The sequence below is a fragment of the Lampetra fluviatilis genome, chromosome 60, assembly GCF_964198595.1.
Source record: "Lampetra fluviatilis chromosome 60, kcLamFluv1.1, whole genome shotgun sequence".
NCBI lineage: Eukaryota > Metazoa > Chordata > Hyperoartia > Petromyzontiformes > Petromyzontidae > Lampetra > Lampetra fluviatilis.
The window spans coordinates 3,711,600-3,729,633 of NC_136334.1; the positions used below are offsets into that span (position 1 = coordinate 3,711,600).

At 46.1% G+C, this 18,034-nt stretch overlaps 1 protein-coding gene across 3 annotated transcripts in view; it reads right to left on the reverse strand.

Moving 5' to 3' along the window:
* LOC144951024 (copper-transporting ATPase 2-like) overlaps positions 1–18,034 on the reverse strand; it is an 85,867-nt gene that overhangs the window by 65,637 nt on the left and 2,196 nt on the right. For 2 of the 3 annotated variants that reach the window (XM_078881261.1, XM_078881259.1), the window contains exon 2: positions 4,892–5,122. In XM_078881261.1, coding sequence (XP_078737387.1) covers positions 4,892–5,062 — 171 coding nt within the window. In that variant the 5' untranslated portion in view covers positions 5,063–5,122. Of the gene's footprint in view, positions 1–4,891; positions 5,123–10,001; positions 10,049–18,034 lie in introns of all 3 variants that reach the window. The other variant, XM_078881260.1, reaches the window with a different exon arrangement.

The following is an 18,034-nucleotide window of genomic DNA, read 5'->3' on the forward strand; positions in this document are numbered from 1 at the left end:
CCCACCCAGCCCACCCCTCCCCACCCTCCCCTCTCCACCCAGCCGCACCCCTCCCATTTTTGGATGCACGACGGACGGACACAATAATCCCCTGTGGGCTGGTGTAACCAGGAGGTTCCTACCAGTATCAGGCACAAGATAACGACCATCAGGCAAACTTGCCCACCCCCACACACTCATTCTCAAACCCCTCCTAGCACGCCACGCTGGCCCAATCTGAAATATGAAACAAATGATTGACAGGAAAAAAACACTCGTCATTAAGGGGCCGTCCATAAATGACGTCACGCACCTGGGGGGGAGGGTCAGACATTTGTGACGATGTAAGACGAGGGAGGGGGTTTGAGAAATGTGACGTCACATCAAAATGCGCAACTTTAAATAAATATAGACAACACGTTCTACTTAATGAAATAGACTTTTTGATAAATTCTAGATTTGAAGCTTTCGTGACTGCAATGATTCATATTCTCAGGTTTTTTCGGTAAAGTCACGTAGGTAAAACATTAAAAGTAATGAAAGTAAAATAAAACAAAACAAAAATAAAATTCACGACGTTTCGGAGGCAACACAAGTCTCCGTCATCAGGTGGGACCGTCACAGCCAGATTAGCTGCATCAAGTGAAGCAATGATTCAAGATGTAATCCCTTATAAGCAAGTTGAAGGGGGGGAGGAGAGGGGGGGGGGGAGTTCATCAGAATGTGGTAGCCAATGAATGGAAACGTATCGGGAGGGAGGGGGGTGGGAGGGGGAGGGAGCCAACAAAAAATTTGGCGACGGCTTGGACGCGGCTGCTGCGCACGCCAACACAATGGACAGAGAGGGGGGAGGGGAGGTCTGATACACATGATAGAACAAAGGAACGAAAATGCCCATGTTTATACCAATGCAGGCTGAAAAATGAAGAGAGTACTGTTAAAAATAACTGGGGATGTTAACACTCGGTGAAGTAAATTAAAATAGTGCCTGTCAGATAAGATGGTCCAAAAAGTGTAATTAAGTCTTTTTTGCGTGGTTAATAACATCTTTCCAGTGATTACTGAGTTTGTACCCATCATCACGGTTGAAATTATGTCTGTGTTTGTATATTTGTATGGCTTCGTGTACAAACCTTTGATGGTAGCCAGGAGGCTTGCAGAGAACCTTGGTCTCGGAAAAGACAATTTCATGAGAGCCCGCCGAGTTGTAGCAATGATCGGCAACGGCCGAAGAATCAGTTCTGCCGTGTTTCAGATCTGACTTGTGCTCGCGGACACGATCAGCAACATGACGTTTTGTTTCTCCAATGTAGCAATCACCACAAATGCAACTCAATTTGTAGACTCCAGGATACTGTAAGTCAGGAACGACATCCTTCACAGATGGAATCAGATCACGGATTTTATGCACTGTGCTGAATCGGACTTGGATCTTATGTTTGTTTAGAATTTTGGAGATCTTTTTGGTCACGCCTGCTATGTATGGTAACGTGATAGTTTTGGTCGGAGTTTCATGTGGTTGTTTCTGTGTGGTGGGAGAGACAGCTTGGTGGATAGTACGGTCAGAGTATCCGTTCATCCTGAGGGCCCGATGTACATGTCTTAATTCATCAGTCAGGTGGTGTTGGTCAGAAATGCCATGGGCTCTGTGGTATAGCGTTTTGATGAGAGAATTCTTTTGAGATGGGTGGTGGTGGGAATCCGGTTTCAGGTAGGAATCTGTGTGGGTGGCTTTCCTGTAGACAGAATGTCCCAAGGATCCGTCAAGCCTCCTCTTAAACAGAATATCCAAGAATGGTAGTTTACCGTCTTTCTCCACTTCCATGGTGAATCTGATAGATGGGTGTCTAGAATTGATGTGGTCCAAGAAGTGGTTCAATGCTGGGAGGCCATGTGGCCAGATGACGAAAGTGTCATCCACATATCTCTTCCACAGGGAAGGACGCAGGGTGGATGTCTGGATGGCGTCTGATTCAAACTTTTCCATGAAAATGTTGGCTATAACTGGTGACAAGGGGGAGCCCATAGGGGTACCCTCATTCTGTTTGTAGAAGGTGCCATTCCAGGTAAAATAGGTGTTGGTGAGGCAATGCCTAACCAGCGCAGGTACATCAGAATTCAATCCCTGTTGGACTAAGTCCTCAATTATTGTTAGGGTGTCCGGTACTGGGACTTTGGTAAACAAAGATACTACATCAAAGCTGACGAGAATGTCATCAGGAGATAGTACCATGTCCTTAACCATAGAGACTAATTGGGTTGAGTTGAGTACTGCCGAAGAGGTCTTGCCTGTGAAGGGGAGCAGAGTATCTGATAGAAAACGGGCTAGTTTGTACGTCGGAGAGTTTATCGTCGACACGATGGGTCGTAGCGGGGTGCCTTCTTTATGGATTTTAGGAAGACCATAGAGTCTGGGAGGTCACAAAGAGTGTGGATTCCTGCAGTCACAAAAGCTTCAAATAAAGAAAGAATACATTTCCTACTTTAAAAAATTACTGTATTTACTGTACCGTACTTACCACTCCAATCTCGAAGACTCGAGATGGGGTGATGTATTTACGTGCAGTATTTTTGTTTAAGTTGTTGTATGAAGTGTATAATGTACTGTAAGTAACATTTAACACTAAAATAAAGTATAGCTATCTTTTTCTTGTCACATACTTGGTGCCGGTCGCCGGACTGGTTACAGCCTTTGGTGCGGTTTTGCCGGATAGGCCCAGGACCGCCAGATAATCGCGCGCCGGATAATTGATACTCAACTGTAAAAACGTTTCCTTCTAAGGACACACACACGGTGTTATTTATGATGAATGTGTTGAGTTTTTTCTGTTGTTATTTGTGCATGTGCACCACACGGCCAACGCGGCATCGTCAAATAATGTTTCACGTCATGGTTATTGGTGGTCAACGAGCATTCACCAAGTGTTCATTAAATGAAAGTGTTTGGTGTTAAATAGACACAAGGCGAAATTAAATCGAGTACATTTGTAATTTTTTGCAGTGTGCCGGACATCTTCCCCATGATCATTCCGCCAACCGGACAGTTTTACGATGAATCAGAATCTGTATTTAGAAAGAGGAATCTGATGAGTCCTGAAGCGCTTTTTCACAGATGGCCAGTAGGGGCGGGTCAGCTAATTACAACAACCAACAAAACTAAAAACGATAGGAGTGCAAAATAGAGAAAAGTTAAGCCAGTCACTTAAATAAATGAAATGTGTGTATATACGGCAGAGGTCGCAATCGTGTACCCGATACCCGTACCCTACCCGATACCCGGCTACCCGTACCAACCAGGTACGTGTACGGGTACCTGTTTGCGATTCCTGGTGCGGCCGGGTACGGGTAAGGAATCAAAACCCGTTTGCGACCTCTGGTATACGGAGAGCGGTAGTGTGGCGGTTAGCGCACTGCGCTACAGAACCCAACGACCCGAGTTCGATTTCCGCTCGCGGCCAACACCGGTGACGATTATCTGAACTGGTCTTGGGCTTCCCCTAGGTCGACTCAGCCTCAAATGACTACCTGGTATGGTGTGCATACATCACCACTGGGCAGACAAAGGCGGCTGGGCATGGTGTTGGCCACCCACCCCCTCGTGTGATTTGCCGGCCTTCATAGGTGCTCGCTAACAGCACTTGCCCCAACAGTCTGTTACAGGCTATATGGGGCATCTTTGTCTTTAAAATATATATAAAGTATCTAAGTACAAATTGCATAAGTAGATAAATGCCTGCCGATTTTTCAACACCAAACGCACGCTTGGACAAGGCAGCAAAATAACACCAAAAACAGTCCCAGACCCAACTAAGACAACAACAACAACACAGTGCCTCAATCCTGCAGGAGTTCTACTGTCTGTGTATTAACCGCGAGACGTAAAATACACATCGAGCACTTCAATCAAGGTGGGCGCCAAGGACCTCGCGACGCTATTGGAAGTACATCAGCACCGTGTGTGTCAGCATCGTGGTCCAAATTTTACATTTTTGGGTTTGTATCCCGCACTTGCGTACAATGTCAACATCAGCTATGTGGTTCAGAAACTGGATTGCCAATGTCGAGGTCTGCTGGCCACGATGAGAGGGCTTCAGCAAAGAGAGAGTTCGTGTCGTGTGGTTTTGCCGTTCACTTTTGGAATTTTATTCCACTCTTGCGTACCATTGCAACATCAGCTATATGCTAATATGGGTTCTCCCCTTTTTTCTGGCAACAAAACTGACACCTTTTGCAAGGCATCATGTTTGCATTAACCACAATACTTTCAGGCGAATGCAAAAAAAAAACACCATATGAGACTAGACTCTAAGAAAAGCTGTCTCAGGTGTGGACCAATCAGTTTCAAGGACAATGCATAAATAAGAGGTTTTTTTTTACTGCAAGTATTGTGGTTAATGCAATCACGATTCCTTGCAAAAGGTGTCAGTTTTGTTGCCAGAAAAAAGGGGAAACATCTATTAGTATATTTTGGTACTGGCAAAGGAGGCCCCATGATATCAGCTATGTGGTTCAGGAATTGGATGCCCATGTCGAGGTCTGCTGGCCACGATGAGAGGACTTCAGCAGAGAGAGGGTTCGTGTCATGTGGTTTTGCCCTTGAAGGAGCACAGACACCACAGTGGTCTTACCCTGTGGCCCAAATTGTGAATGAGTGACATTAAAAGAAGTAAACCTTTGTGTAGTTTTCGTCTTGCTTATGGCAACGTATGTCAATGTCGAGGTCTGATATCCCCGAGAAAGTTTCCAGAGAGTTGCGTAGTCTTTTGCAATTAGATGCCAGATAAATACAATTCATGCGGTACACGTTCAGTGAAAGCAGCGCGATTTCCTTGTGTGGTTTTTGTTGTGTGCGTGTAAAGTATAATATCAAAGCCTGCTGCTGCAAAGAGAGAGCCATGACGCACGCCCGCACCTGTACGCTGTAGATCCCGGGCAGATCCGCGAGCACCTTGGTGATGCTCTGCACGCACGACTGGCACGTCATGCCTTCCACGGTGAATGTGGAGTGCCACACCTCCATGTCGGCCTTCACCTCCACATCGACCTTTACTTCCGCGCCGGCCTTCACCTCCTCCTCCGCCATGCCCAGCGGCTCACAGTGCTCCGGTTTTCAAGCCACACGTTGCCGCCACGCGCCGAAGCCCTACGCCAAGCACACAGAGAACGTAACAGCACGTCCGTCAAAAACGCCGTGTGGCCTTAAAAGAGAAAGAGTGTAGTAGTAGGTTTTTACCCTTTCAACTGGTAAAAAACTGACACCTTTATACAAGGCATCATGTTTGCAATAACCACAACACAAGTAGTCAAAATGCAAACAAAAATAAACAACTCTGATGATGATAATGATATGCACTGTCCTTGAAGTTTAAAGGGTAAAAACCTACTACTATATTTTTCCACTGGTAAAGGAGGTCTCATAGAGAAAGAGTATGTGATGAGGTGGCGTCTCGGGTAATGGCCCTTTCTTCATTCACACATCCAATTAGCACAGTTGGCTATGTATGGCGAGAAAAAAGTTCAACATACATAGAAGACAAATATGAAATAGTCAATCTTGATTTGAAGCTTTCGTGACCGCAGGAATCCATACTCTTTGCTTCTTTTGGTAAAGTCACGTAGATAGAAAAATAAAATTAAATTTTTTTTATATTTAAAAATAAATTATTCTTTTATTTTTAAATATTAAAATGATTATTTATTTTTAAATAAAAGACATTTTTTTTTTAATAAAATAAATTTTAGTTATTTTATTTTTCTACTTACGTGACTTTACCGAAAGAACCAAAGAGTATGAAATAGTAAGTTTAACTCGTAGGCTTTTGCGACCAATATTATTCATAAGAAAGGTTTTTGGGGGTTAGATCGCGTAAGTATAAACGTGTCGTGACTCTCCACCATGACCCGACACAGCCAGTAAGGTTCGTCACGTAAACAACGCACCAATTAGTTACTACAACACAACGGTGGTAACTAAATGGCACTGGTGGAGGGTTACGCCACATTTATACTTACGCGATCCAACTAAAAAAGCTTTATTATGAATGAAACACAATAGATTCTCGATTATCTGCGTGTGGTTTATCCGATTTGTGGGATTAACCGCACACCTAACATTTTGCCATAAACTAATAACTCATAGATTTTCCCTTAAGCCCTTATTAATAATCTAAAACCAATTTCGATTTGAAGCTTTCGTGACTGCAGGGATTCATCTTCTTGGTTCTTTCGGTAAAGTCCCATAGTCTGTCTCCCCGACAGACCTGGTCTTCACCTGAGGACGGCTGCTTGCGTTGTGGCCGAAACGTCGTGAGAATTATTTTATTATGTTTTATTTTTATTATTTTATTACTTCCCTTCTACGTGACTTTACCGAAAGAACCAAAAAGAAAAATCTAAAACCAGTTATAGATTGTTATTGTTGGAAATGTTTATAGCAAGTCACGTGCTTAAACTGAACAAATGTTGCTCCAGTTAATCCGAAATCCACGTGATCGCCTCTACAGTCCAGTAGTTGCAATAGCTTTACAACAGTGGGCGACGTTTGATTGATTTTAATTGGCGTGGCTCTGCTATCACTGAGCATGCGAAACAATCGGTCGACCGTTAATACTACAAATGTTCGTTTTCATTAACAAACTAAATTTTATTAACTTGAACACAATTTATACCCCTATATTAGTGGTTTTTGGCATAGAGATCCACGGAAAATGGTTACTTTTTGGATTATCCGCAATTTTTAATTATCCACGGCTGTCCTCCCTGTCATTAGTGCGGATAATCGAGAGTCTACTACAGTGTATCTCAATACACGCAGAATTGTACTTCATCGACAAGTGGGTTGACAGAGGGGGACAAAAATACGCATTTATTAAATCCTTTATATTAAGTTCACTTGCTTGCTTGCTTAGGACCGTGCAAATCTTTCGGTCGTTTTTAAACCCACTTCCCGTGATCCAATCGAGCTGACATTTCCCACACAGACTCGTTGTGCGTGACAATTAAAGTTCGTGAAAAAAAATTCAAAAATTTTTTAGGACAAAAATATTATATTTAATTACCAATTGCTTAATGCTGCCATGCAACCATCTGACCCATAGGTGGCAGCCATCTCAAGCCAGAGGACGAGAGGACTCTAGCCGCCACGCATATAAAGGATTTATAGTGAAAAACTTAGTTTTTACGGGTTATACTTGTATTATGATCGTAGTGTACATCCCATTGTGTTGTGATAAAATGCAAAACATGGCAAAGAACAGGGGTGGTTGTTAAGAGGGGGTTCTACTTTATGTCTTTGTCTAAGTAATAAAAACAATTAAAATTTACAGCCGTGTCAATCCACACTGGAATGAAGGTCTCTCTCCGTGCTGTGTCGGTTGTGGGTTGCTGATGGGGGAGAAGGCAGGGAGGAGGGGGCAGAACCAGTTCAGACATCACTCGCCGCTGATGTTAGCCATGATCGGGAATCAAACTCAGGTCACCGGTTTCGTCGCTGCAGTGTGCAAACTGCTGTACCACTGCTTGCCAGGTTATAATGGCTTTATGTATGTTGAACTTCTTCCGCGCTGTACACAGACAAAGAGGTTCAACATACATAAATCCATTATAACCTGGGAAGCAGTGGTGTAGCAGTTAGCACAATTTATATTGTAATATTTTCTCATTCATGCAAACAGAAATGTGAATGGATTTTGACAATTTGCTGAACTTCATTCGTTCCTCTGCCCCATCCTGAGAAAAGTTCTGTATTGTTGGCTCTAATTATGGGATGCAATACTGTAATTAAAGTCGTATGGATGTTTGGGGTTTTGTTCTCATAAATTAACGGATGAACCTTTGAAATACCACTTTGAACTTGTTTGACGGCTTCTCGGCAAAAAATTTATTGCGGCTGCAAAGAAAGACATTTGGCTTTCTTTAAAATACAGAAGTGTAAGAAATGCAACCATATTACATTCTGAGGCATCTGCAAATTGCAGGGTGGGTGTTCTGTTCACCGCTGAATCTCAGAACGGGTAAACGGTTACCGTCAATTTTAGTTAAGAGAGGCGGAGTGACGTTGTTTGTAAACACATTGTACTCAACGCAGAAAACTGTAGTGATGCGACCACACTCTGATTGCTGGTGCCAAACTGTGCCACAACACACCCTCCTGCATGGCCTTGTGGGAACCTCGTTGCCGATAAAGTTTTTTCTCCGTTTTCTTTCGGGATTGATGACATACGTACACGACGTCATCGGAATGGGAAAGGGTTAACAAGTATAACCCGTAAAAACAAAGTTTTTCACTATAAATCCTTTATATGCGTGGCGGCTAGAGTCATCTCGTCCTCTGGCTTGAGATGGCTGCCAACTATGGGTCAGATGATTGCATGGCAGCATTAAGCAATTGGTAATTAAATATAATATTTTTGTCCTAAAAAGTGTAAAATTTTGGAAACAAATTTTCACGAACATTAATTGTCACGCACAACGAGTCTGTGTGGAAAATGTCAGCTCGATGGGATCACGGGAAGTGGGTTAAAAAACGACCGAAAGATTTGCACGCTCCTAAGCAAGCAAGCGAACTTAATATAAAGGATTTAAAAAATACAGTAGAACCATTCCTAATGGAGATGGTGAAAGTGGAAAGAATTGGGTGACATCAGAAAGTTTTCTACTCACGGAAGAACGGAGAGAAGCATAACAAAAATCGTCCAACGCCCAGGAAAGACATTTATAAAAAAAAAATCCTAATAAGAATGAATCCAAGCAAAATTAAAAATATCAAAATGCAATGGCGGAGCCAGGATTTTCAGGTAAGGGGGCAACCCCTCTAGCAATGAAAAATGATAGAGGAGTTGTTAGTAAGCAAGGATTTGTCCCTTGCTTTTTATTTGACGCGTGTGCGGCGATGGCGCAGCCATCGATCGAGGGTCGAATTCGAACGGCGCGTGATCGGCATCGCGCTCGCTGAAGGTGTTTGCAGTTAGAAGTGACTCACAATTCTGTGAGTCACTTATAACTGCTTTGCCGTTACTTATTGCCAATAATGGACTCAGACTATTGTCCTATCATCTCATAGAGTCTCTGGCACATAATAATATGCTACACAGTGGTAGGGTCGCAAAATGCCGATTCATTTCAAAATTAGGGATTTCGATCGGATCATTGGGGGGCATGTGCCACCCCACCCCCCACTGGCTCCACTAGTGACTAAATGACCAATGAGGAAATAGAGTGTCAAAAATAATAATGTACGATTCATGTGGGGGAGAATCAATGAAATTATTGAGAAAGTATACGATTCTTCTAGAGGTTGCATAAAGTCAAAATGTGGTTCGATAAGAGTGTGCATCATCAGTTTAGCACGTATCATCCATAATAATAATAACAGGTTTCTTGGGTTATATCTCGTAAATAACACATTCCTGCGGAGGGAGCTGGTAGGAACGTTGGGTTGCTCGGTCAATGGCCAGGGTCAACGGCGGCGTGGTGTAATCCGCAAATATGGCCAACTGTGAGGGCGGGCACAAGCCGCCGTGAGTAGGTTAAACGTTGAGTTTTATAAGGGCACCACGGGGTGACCAGCCCCTCCCCACCCAGCCCCACCCCTCCCACCCAGCCCCACCCTCCCCACCCAGCCCATCCCCACCCTCCCTACCCAGCCCCTCCCCACCCAGCCCCTCCCCACCCTCCCCACTCAGCCCCTCCTCACCCTCCCCACCCAGCCCCTCCCCACCCAGCCCCTCCTCACCCTCCCCTCTCCACCCAGCCCCACCCTTCCCATTTTTTGATGCACGACGGACGGACACAATAATCCCCTGTGGGCTGGTGCAACCAGGAGGTTCCTACCAGTATAAATGTGTCGTTAAACCCACCGCCACCCGACACAGCCAATAAGTAGGAGGTTTGTCACGTAGATGGAAGGTGCGTCACAAGAGATAAACAGAAGAATACTGCAGCACCGGCAAAATATATATTTCAGAAAATAGGATTTGTATTGAAAAATATGAAATGATCAATGACTAGAAAAAATAGAATACCGCATTTGCTGCTTGTGCAGGTTTGTTCTCCTGTATGGATGTGAGAGCTGGACAATTACAGAAGACCCAAAAAAGCACATTAGAAGCAACATAAATTAGTTTTCTTTAGGAATGTTGAATATTTTAGAGTCAGACAGAAGATGAGTAGCATATATGTATCAGGGTACACAACAAGAAAATGTATAAGATTAATTCTAGATTTGAAGCTTTCGTGACTGCAAGGATTCATATTCTTAGGTTTTTTCGGTAAAGTCACGTAGGTAAAACATTAAAATTAATAAAAAGTTAAATAAAAGAAAAAGAAAAATCACGACGTTTCGGAGGCAACACAAGCTTCCGTCTTCAGGTGGATTAGAGAGAGGCAAAGTTAGATTTCTTATCCATGTAATAAGTTAACAGGAGACTGAATATAAATGTTTGAGACTGGGAATTGTATAGGCATAAGAAGCCGGGGAAAACACCGATTTAAGTACGCAAGCAATTTGAACGATTGGATGCAACTCCTCGTATCTAATTCAACGTTCTGCAGTAAATGTCACGGACAGGGCTAAATGGAAGGGCATGTGGAAGGGCAATAGTTGCCGACATCTTTGAGAGAAGGACACGGCACACAGACAAACAGCGATGCGTCTTCCCACACACGCTGTGATGTTCACATCGTAAGGGTGCCCATAAAGTTAAATATTCGCAGCAGCATTATTATTGCGCTTCGCAACACTGTCGAGATTTTACGCCGCTCTTTTTTCCCCGCAGGCTTAACGAGAGCGAGGGAAACACCGCCTTGGGGTGCGCTCAACAGCAGCTTGGATGCATTAAAAATGCGGAATTTTGCTGCATTTTGATGCAGCAAGCGTGCTGTGACGGTTCCACCTGAAGACGGAAGCTTTTGTTTCCTCCGAAACATCGTGATTTTTATTTTATTTGTATTTTACTTTTATTAATTTTTATTTTTTACCTACGTGACTTTACCGAAAAAACCTAAGAATATGGATGAAATGAGGCCACAGAAGCCATTTCAAGGTCAACAAAACCAGTCAGGGGCCTTGCGCTATGGGCGAGCTGAAACATTTCATGAATTAAAAAAAAATGCATGGCGACCTTTTCAAGTTAACGTGCACCTCACGTCTTACTTTTTTTTTTACGATTTTCCGTTCAGGTTTAACGAGGGCCCGTCAATGAGACGCATAAACGTGGAAACTGGCTGCGTGGTTTAGCCTTTGGCTGATGGGGCCCTCTAAAACGTCGTATTATTTGCGCAAGACGGAACAAAACCATTTCCCCTTGTTCATTTACACTTTTGAAACATCACATCATCATCGCAAGCTGGCGTTACTCGTGACCTGCGACTGAAGTTGCCCAACAAGTGTGTGTCTGTCTGTACCACCACTAACTTCTTCTCTGTTGGGCTATCCTGAGCCAATGCTGACAACTCCATGTTACTATGCCAGTGGTGCATTTGTAAAGGCCCCAACCACCACCACCACCACCACAATGTCGACATCACCCAACCACGTACTTACACACATCACTCCCGTTATATAAACACGTGATTAACCCGTTTGTATGTTGAACTTCATTCGCACCGCACGTAGTCAAACGTGCTAACACAAAATAAGCATTGGCGTAATAGTGGAGAATTTAATGAACGAAATCGAAAAGTAGACAATAGTTTAAGCCTCTTTCTCCTGTCCCTCCACATATAGACACACAGTTACATTAAAAAGACAAGTTGCAGCGAGACTTTGGCAGTACAACCAAAACAGTGGATTATATAGTACGTAAAAACCCATAGATACATAATAATACTTAGATTTTATTTAGGGTCATTCATGCTAATAGCATCCCATAACGCTGTACGTTAATTACATATCAGGACCTAATCCCATATACAGCCACGATTAAGCAAATGAAAACCCTACAACTACTACTAACAAGCAACATAAGTGATATTTAAAAAAAGTTTTTTTAAACACGCTTTTATGAAATGTACTAGTAATGGACGAACTCCACGACTCCAGGAAGTGGCCCCGAAGCTTACCATAACGTAAGGGACCGTGTGTAATTACAGCCAACGTCAGTTGACCGTGGACAATTATACCCAAGCCGAAACACAACATATAAAAAAGAATGTTTAAAATGTTCTAATTTTAATGATAGAATATAGTATTGTCATCAGTATGACATAAATATACCAAGTTTGCAGTCGATACCACATTGGGAAGTGGGTTAAAATTGAGTTACAAGATTTGAAGATACAACAACGACAACAACAACAACAACAGAGTGAGTTAAATGAAAGTGTAAAAAAAAAAGTGAAAAAGCAAATTAAGAAACGGCATCAAAAACAGAAAGTGATCAAAACAAAGAAATGAGTCAACGAGGTCTAACCGTGCCCACATCCCAGAGCATATTCGCAACTTTCCCATCCAAGCCAGGGGGGAAAAACCTTCACAGGATGGGGCCAATGGAGTTACCATACGGACACGCTGAGTTACACCAAAGATAAGTCACATCGGTGTGCGATTGCACCCATGGAACCCCAATTAAGGACCGCAAAGTTAAACCCCACTGCGGTCTGGGCTCCTTCAACAGAGGAGGAACAGCAACACGACATGAACTAAATTTCGATTTAAAGCTTTCGTGACTGCAGGGATTCATCTTCTTGGTTCTTTCGGTAAAGTCACGTAGAAGGGAAGTAATAAAATAATAAAAATAAAACATAATAAAATAATTCTAACGACGTTTCGGCCACAACGCAAGCAGCCATCCTCAGGTGGAGAACAGGTCTACTTGACGGACCTGTTCTCCACCTGAGGACGGCTGCTTGCGTTGTGGCCGAAACGTCGTGAGAATTATTTTATTATTATGTTTTATTTTTATTATTTTATTACTTCCCTTCTACGTGACTTTACCGAAAGAACCAAGAAGACGACATGAACTCTCTCCTGGCGGCCTCTTCTCGTGGCTATCTCCATATATATAAAAGGCAAAGTTGTGAATATGTGTGTCCGTAAAAAATGTTTAGCCTACTTCCCGACATGCAACAAACTTTAAATTTGCCATGTGGGTACTTTCCAGACTGTAGACCATGCAAACATTATAAAAAATATTTTTTTTTTGCTGGGGGGAGCTCAATAATGCATATTTTTTCAAGTGAGCTGTGACGTCACATCTGTCACGTGACCCGCGCGTGTGGAAGCGTAACGCATTGTAGTGTCGTGGTTAGCGCGCCGCGCTACGAACCCGGCGACCCGAGTTCGATTCCCGCTCACGGCCACCACCGGTGACGATTATTTGAACCGGTCCTGGGCCTCCCCTAGGTCGACTCAGCCTCAAACGAGTAACTGCTCTGCTGTGTGAACATCGCCACTGGGGATACAAAGGCAGCAGGTGTGGTGAATCCAAGTCCCGGGCAAAGCCGGTAGCCCAGCGAGTCAAACTATAAACTAGGAAACTATTGTTTTATTTAACCTGATAAGGCTCAATCTTGAGTTGAAGCTTTCGTGACTTCAGGAATCCATGACCTTTGGTTCTTTCGGTAAAGTCACGTAGGTAGAAAATTAATAGATCACGATGTTTCGATCGCAACACAAGCAATCCGTCATCAGGTGAGACAGCTTTTTGTCAGAAGCGACCAGGCTGTAACAAATGATGGCTCAACAAGAAGTGGCTGATCACGTGGAAATCTAGATTAGTCATATCTCTAAACGCGTGATGTTGATTCTGAATGTGGACGGGGAAAACCGGAGGACCGGTGAAAAATCCACGCGACCAGGATGGGGGGTAGAGAGAGAGACACGCAAACACCAAATGTACAACAGGCGTCAAGGTCGGGTTTGAACCCACGACCTCTTACACGCCAGGCAAGGGAGTTAACATCTCCTAGCCACCGTGATGTTTGCTCCTAAACGGCATTGCTGCCATCATAGGGAGGAATCGAATTGGACCGTGATCTGTATAAACGACTCTGCAGGGAATTTATTTAACATTGATTTATGTTTACGCATTTATTTCCCATTGCTAAAGTGACAACGCAGTTGTCGTTGCTTCGATTTATATTTGCTTCAATGCCGTAGGTTATTTGACTCGTTTTACTTCTGTCATTTAACGTGACCCCCTCTCCACCCACCAGGTTTCTCGCCCTGATGAAACGAAATCAACTAACTCACTCACCCACCATCTCACTCACCCACCCACCATCTCACTCACCCACCCACCATCTCACTCACTAGCTCACCATCTCACTCACCCACACACCATCTCACTCACCCACACACCATCTCACTCACTAGCTCACCATCTCACTCACCCACCCACCGTCTTCACTCACCCACCCACCCACCATCTCACTCACTAGCTCACCATCTCACTCACCCACGATCTCACTCACCCACCAACCATCTCACTCACTCACCCACCATCTCACTCACCCATCCACCATCTCACTCACCCATCCACCATCTCACTCACTCACCCACCCACCATCTCACTCACCTACCATCTCACTCACTCACCCACCATCTTCACTCACTCACCCACCCATCTCACTCACCCACCCACCATCTCACTCACTCACCCACCATCTCACTCACTAGCTCACCATCTCACTCACCCACCCACCGTCTTCACTCACCCACCCACCCACCATCTCACTCACTAGCTCACCATCTCACTCACCCACCAACCATCTCACTCACTCACCCACCATCTCACTCACCCACCAACCATCTCACTCACTCACCCACCATCTCACTCACCCATCCACCATCTCACTCACTCACCCACCCACCATCTCACTCACCTACCATCTCACTCACTCACCCACCATCTTCACTCACCCACCCACCATCTCACTCACCCACCCACCATCTCACTCACTAGCTCACCATCTCACTCACCCACCCACCATCTCACTCACCCACCCACCATCTCACTCACCCACCAACCATCTCACTCACTCACCCACCATCTCACTCACCCATCCACCATCTCACTCACTCACCCACCCACCATCTCACTCACCTACCATCTCACTCACTCACCCACCATCTTCACTCACCCACCCACCATCTCACTCACCCACCCACCATCGCACTCACTCACCCACCATCTCACTCACCCACCAACCATCTCACTCACTCACCCACCATCTTCACTCACCCACCCACCACCTTCACTCACCCACCCACCCACCATCTCACTCACTAGCTCACCATCTCACTCACCCACCCACCATCTCACTCACCCACCCACCATCTCACTCACCCACCAACCATCTCACTCACTCACCCACCATCTCACTCACCCATCCACCATGTCACTCACCCATCCACCATCTCACTCACTCACCCACCCACCATCTCACTCACCTACCATCTCACTCACTCACCCACCATCTTCACTCACCCACCCACCATCTCACTCACCCACCCACCATCTCACTCACTAGCTCACCATCTCACTCACCCACCCACCGTCTTCACTCACCCACCCACCCACCCACCATCTCACTCACTAGCTCACCATCTCACTCACCCACCCACCATCTCACTCACTCACCCACCATCTCACTCACCCACCAACCATCTCACTCACTCACCCACCATCTCACTCACCCATCCACCATCTCACTCACTCACCCACCCACCATCTCACTCACCTACCATCTCACTCACTCACTCACCCACCATCTTCACTCACCCACCCACCGTCTTCACTCACCCACCCACCCACCATCTCACTCACTAGCTCACCATCTCACTCACCCACCCACCATCTCACTCACTCACCCACCATCTCATTCACCCACCAACCATCTCACTCATTCACCCACCATCCCACTCACCCATCCACCATCTCACTCACCCATCCACCATCTCACTCACTCACCCACCCACCATCTCACTCACCTACCATCTCACTCACTCACTCACCCACCATCTTCACTCACCCACCCACCATCTCACTCACCCACCCACCATCTCACTCACCCACCCACCATCTTCACTCACCCACCCACCATCTCACTCACCAACCCACCATCTCACTCACCCATCCACCATCTCACTCACCCACCCACCATCTCACTCACCCACCCACCATCTCACTCACTCACTCACCTACCATCTCACTCACTCACCCACCATCTTCACTCACCCACCCACCATCTCACTCACCCACCCACCATCTCACTCACCCACCATCTCACTCACTCACACAACATCTCACTCACCCACCCATCATCTCACTCACCCACCCACCATCTCACTCACCCACCCACCATCTTACTCACCCACCCACCATCTCACTCACCCACCTACCATCTCACTCACCCACCCACCATCTCACTCACCCACCCACCATCTCACTCACCCACCCATCATCTCACTCACCCACCATCTCACTCACTCACCCACCATCTCATTCACCCACCCACCATCTCACTCACCCACCCACCATCTCACTCACCCACCCACCATCTCACTCACTCACCCACCCACCATCTCACTCACTCACCCACCCACCATCTTCACTCACTCACCCACCATCTCACCCACTCTCTTCACTCACTCACCCACCATATCACTCACTCACCCACCATATCACTCACTCACCCACCATATCACTCACTCACCCACCATATCACTCACTCACCCACCATATCACTCACTCACCCACCATATCACTCACTCACCCACCCACCATCTCACCCACCATCTCACTCACTCACCTACCATCTCACTCACCCACCCACCATCTCACTCAATCACCCACCATATCACTCACTCACCCACCATATCACTCACTCACCCACCATCTCACTCACCATCACCACTCACTCACCCACCCACCATCTCACCCACCCACCATCTCACTCACCCACCCACCATCTCACTCACCATCACCACTCACTCACCCACCCACCATCTCACTCACTCACCTACCATCTCACTCACCCACCCACCATCTCACTCAATCACCCACCATATCACTCACTCACCCACCATCTCACTCACCATCACCACTCACTCACCCACCCACCATCTCACTCACCCACCATCTCACTCACCATCACCACTCACTCACCCACCCACCATCTCACCCACCCACCCACCATCTCACTCACTCACCCACCCACCATCTCACTCACTCATTCACCCACCATCTCACTCACTCACTCACCCACCATCTCACTCACTCACCCACCATCTCACTCACTCACTCACCCACCATATCACTCACTCACCCACCCACCATATCACTCACTCACTCACCCACCCACAATATCACTCATTCACCCACGATCTCACTCACCCATCCACCATCTCACTCACCCGTCCACCATCTCACTCACCAACCTACCATCTCACTCACTCACCCACCCACCATCTCACTCACCCACTCACCATCTCACTCACCCACCCACCATCTCACTCACTCACCCACCATACCACTCACCCACTCACCCACGCTCTGCACTCACCCACCCACCATATCACTCATCCACCCACCATCTCACTCACTCACCCACCATATCACTCACTCACCCACCCACCATATCACTCACTCACTCACTCACCCACCATATCACTCACTCACCCACCACATCACTCACTCACCCACCATCTCCTTCACCCACCCACCATCTCATCAACCCACCCACCATCTCACTCACTCACCCACCCACCATCTCACTCACTCACTCACCCACCCACCATCTCACTCACCCACCCACCATCTCACTCACCCACCCACCATCTCACTCACCCACCCACCATCTCACTCACTCACCCACCCACAATCTCACTCACTCACCCACCCACCATCTCACTCACGCACCCACCCACCATCTCACTCACTCACCCACCCACCATCTCACTCACTCACCCACCCACCATCTCACTCACTCACCCACCCACCATCTCACTCACCCACCACCATCTCACTCACCCACCATCTCACTCACCCACCATCTCACTCACCCACCCACCATATCACTCACTAACCCACCATATCACTCACCCACCCACCAT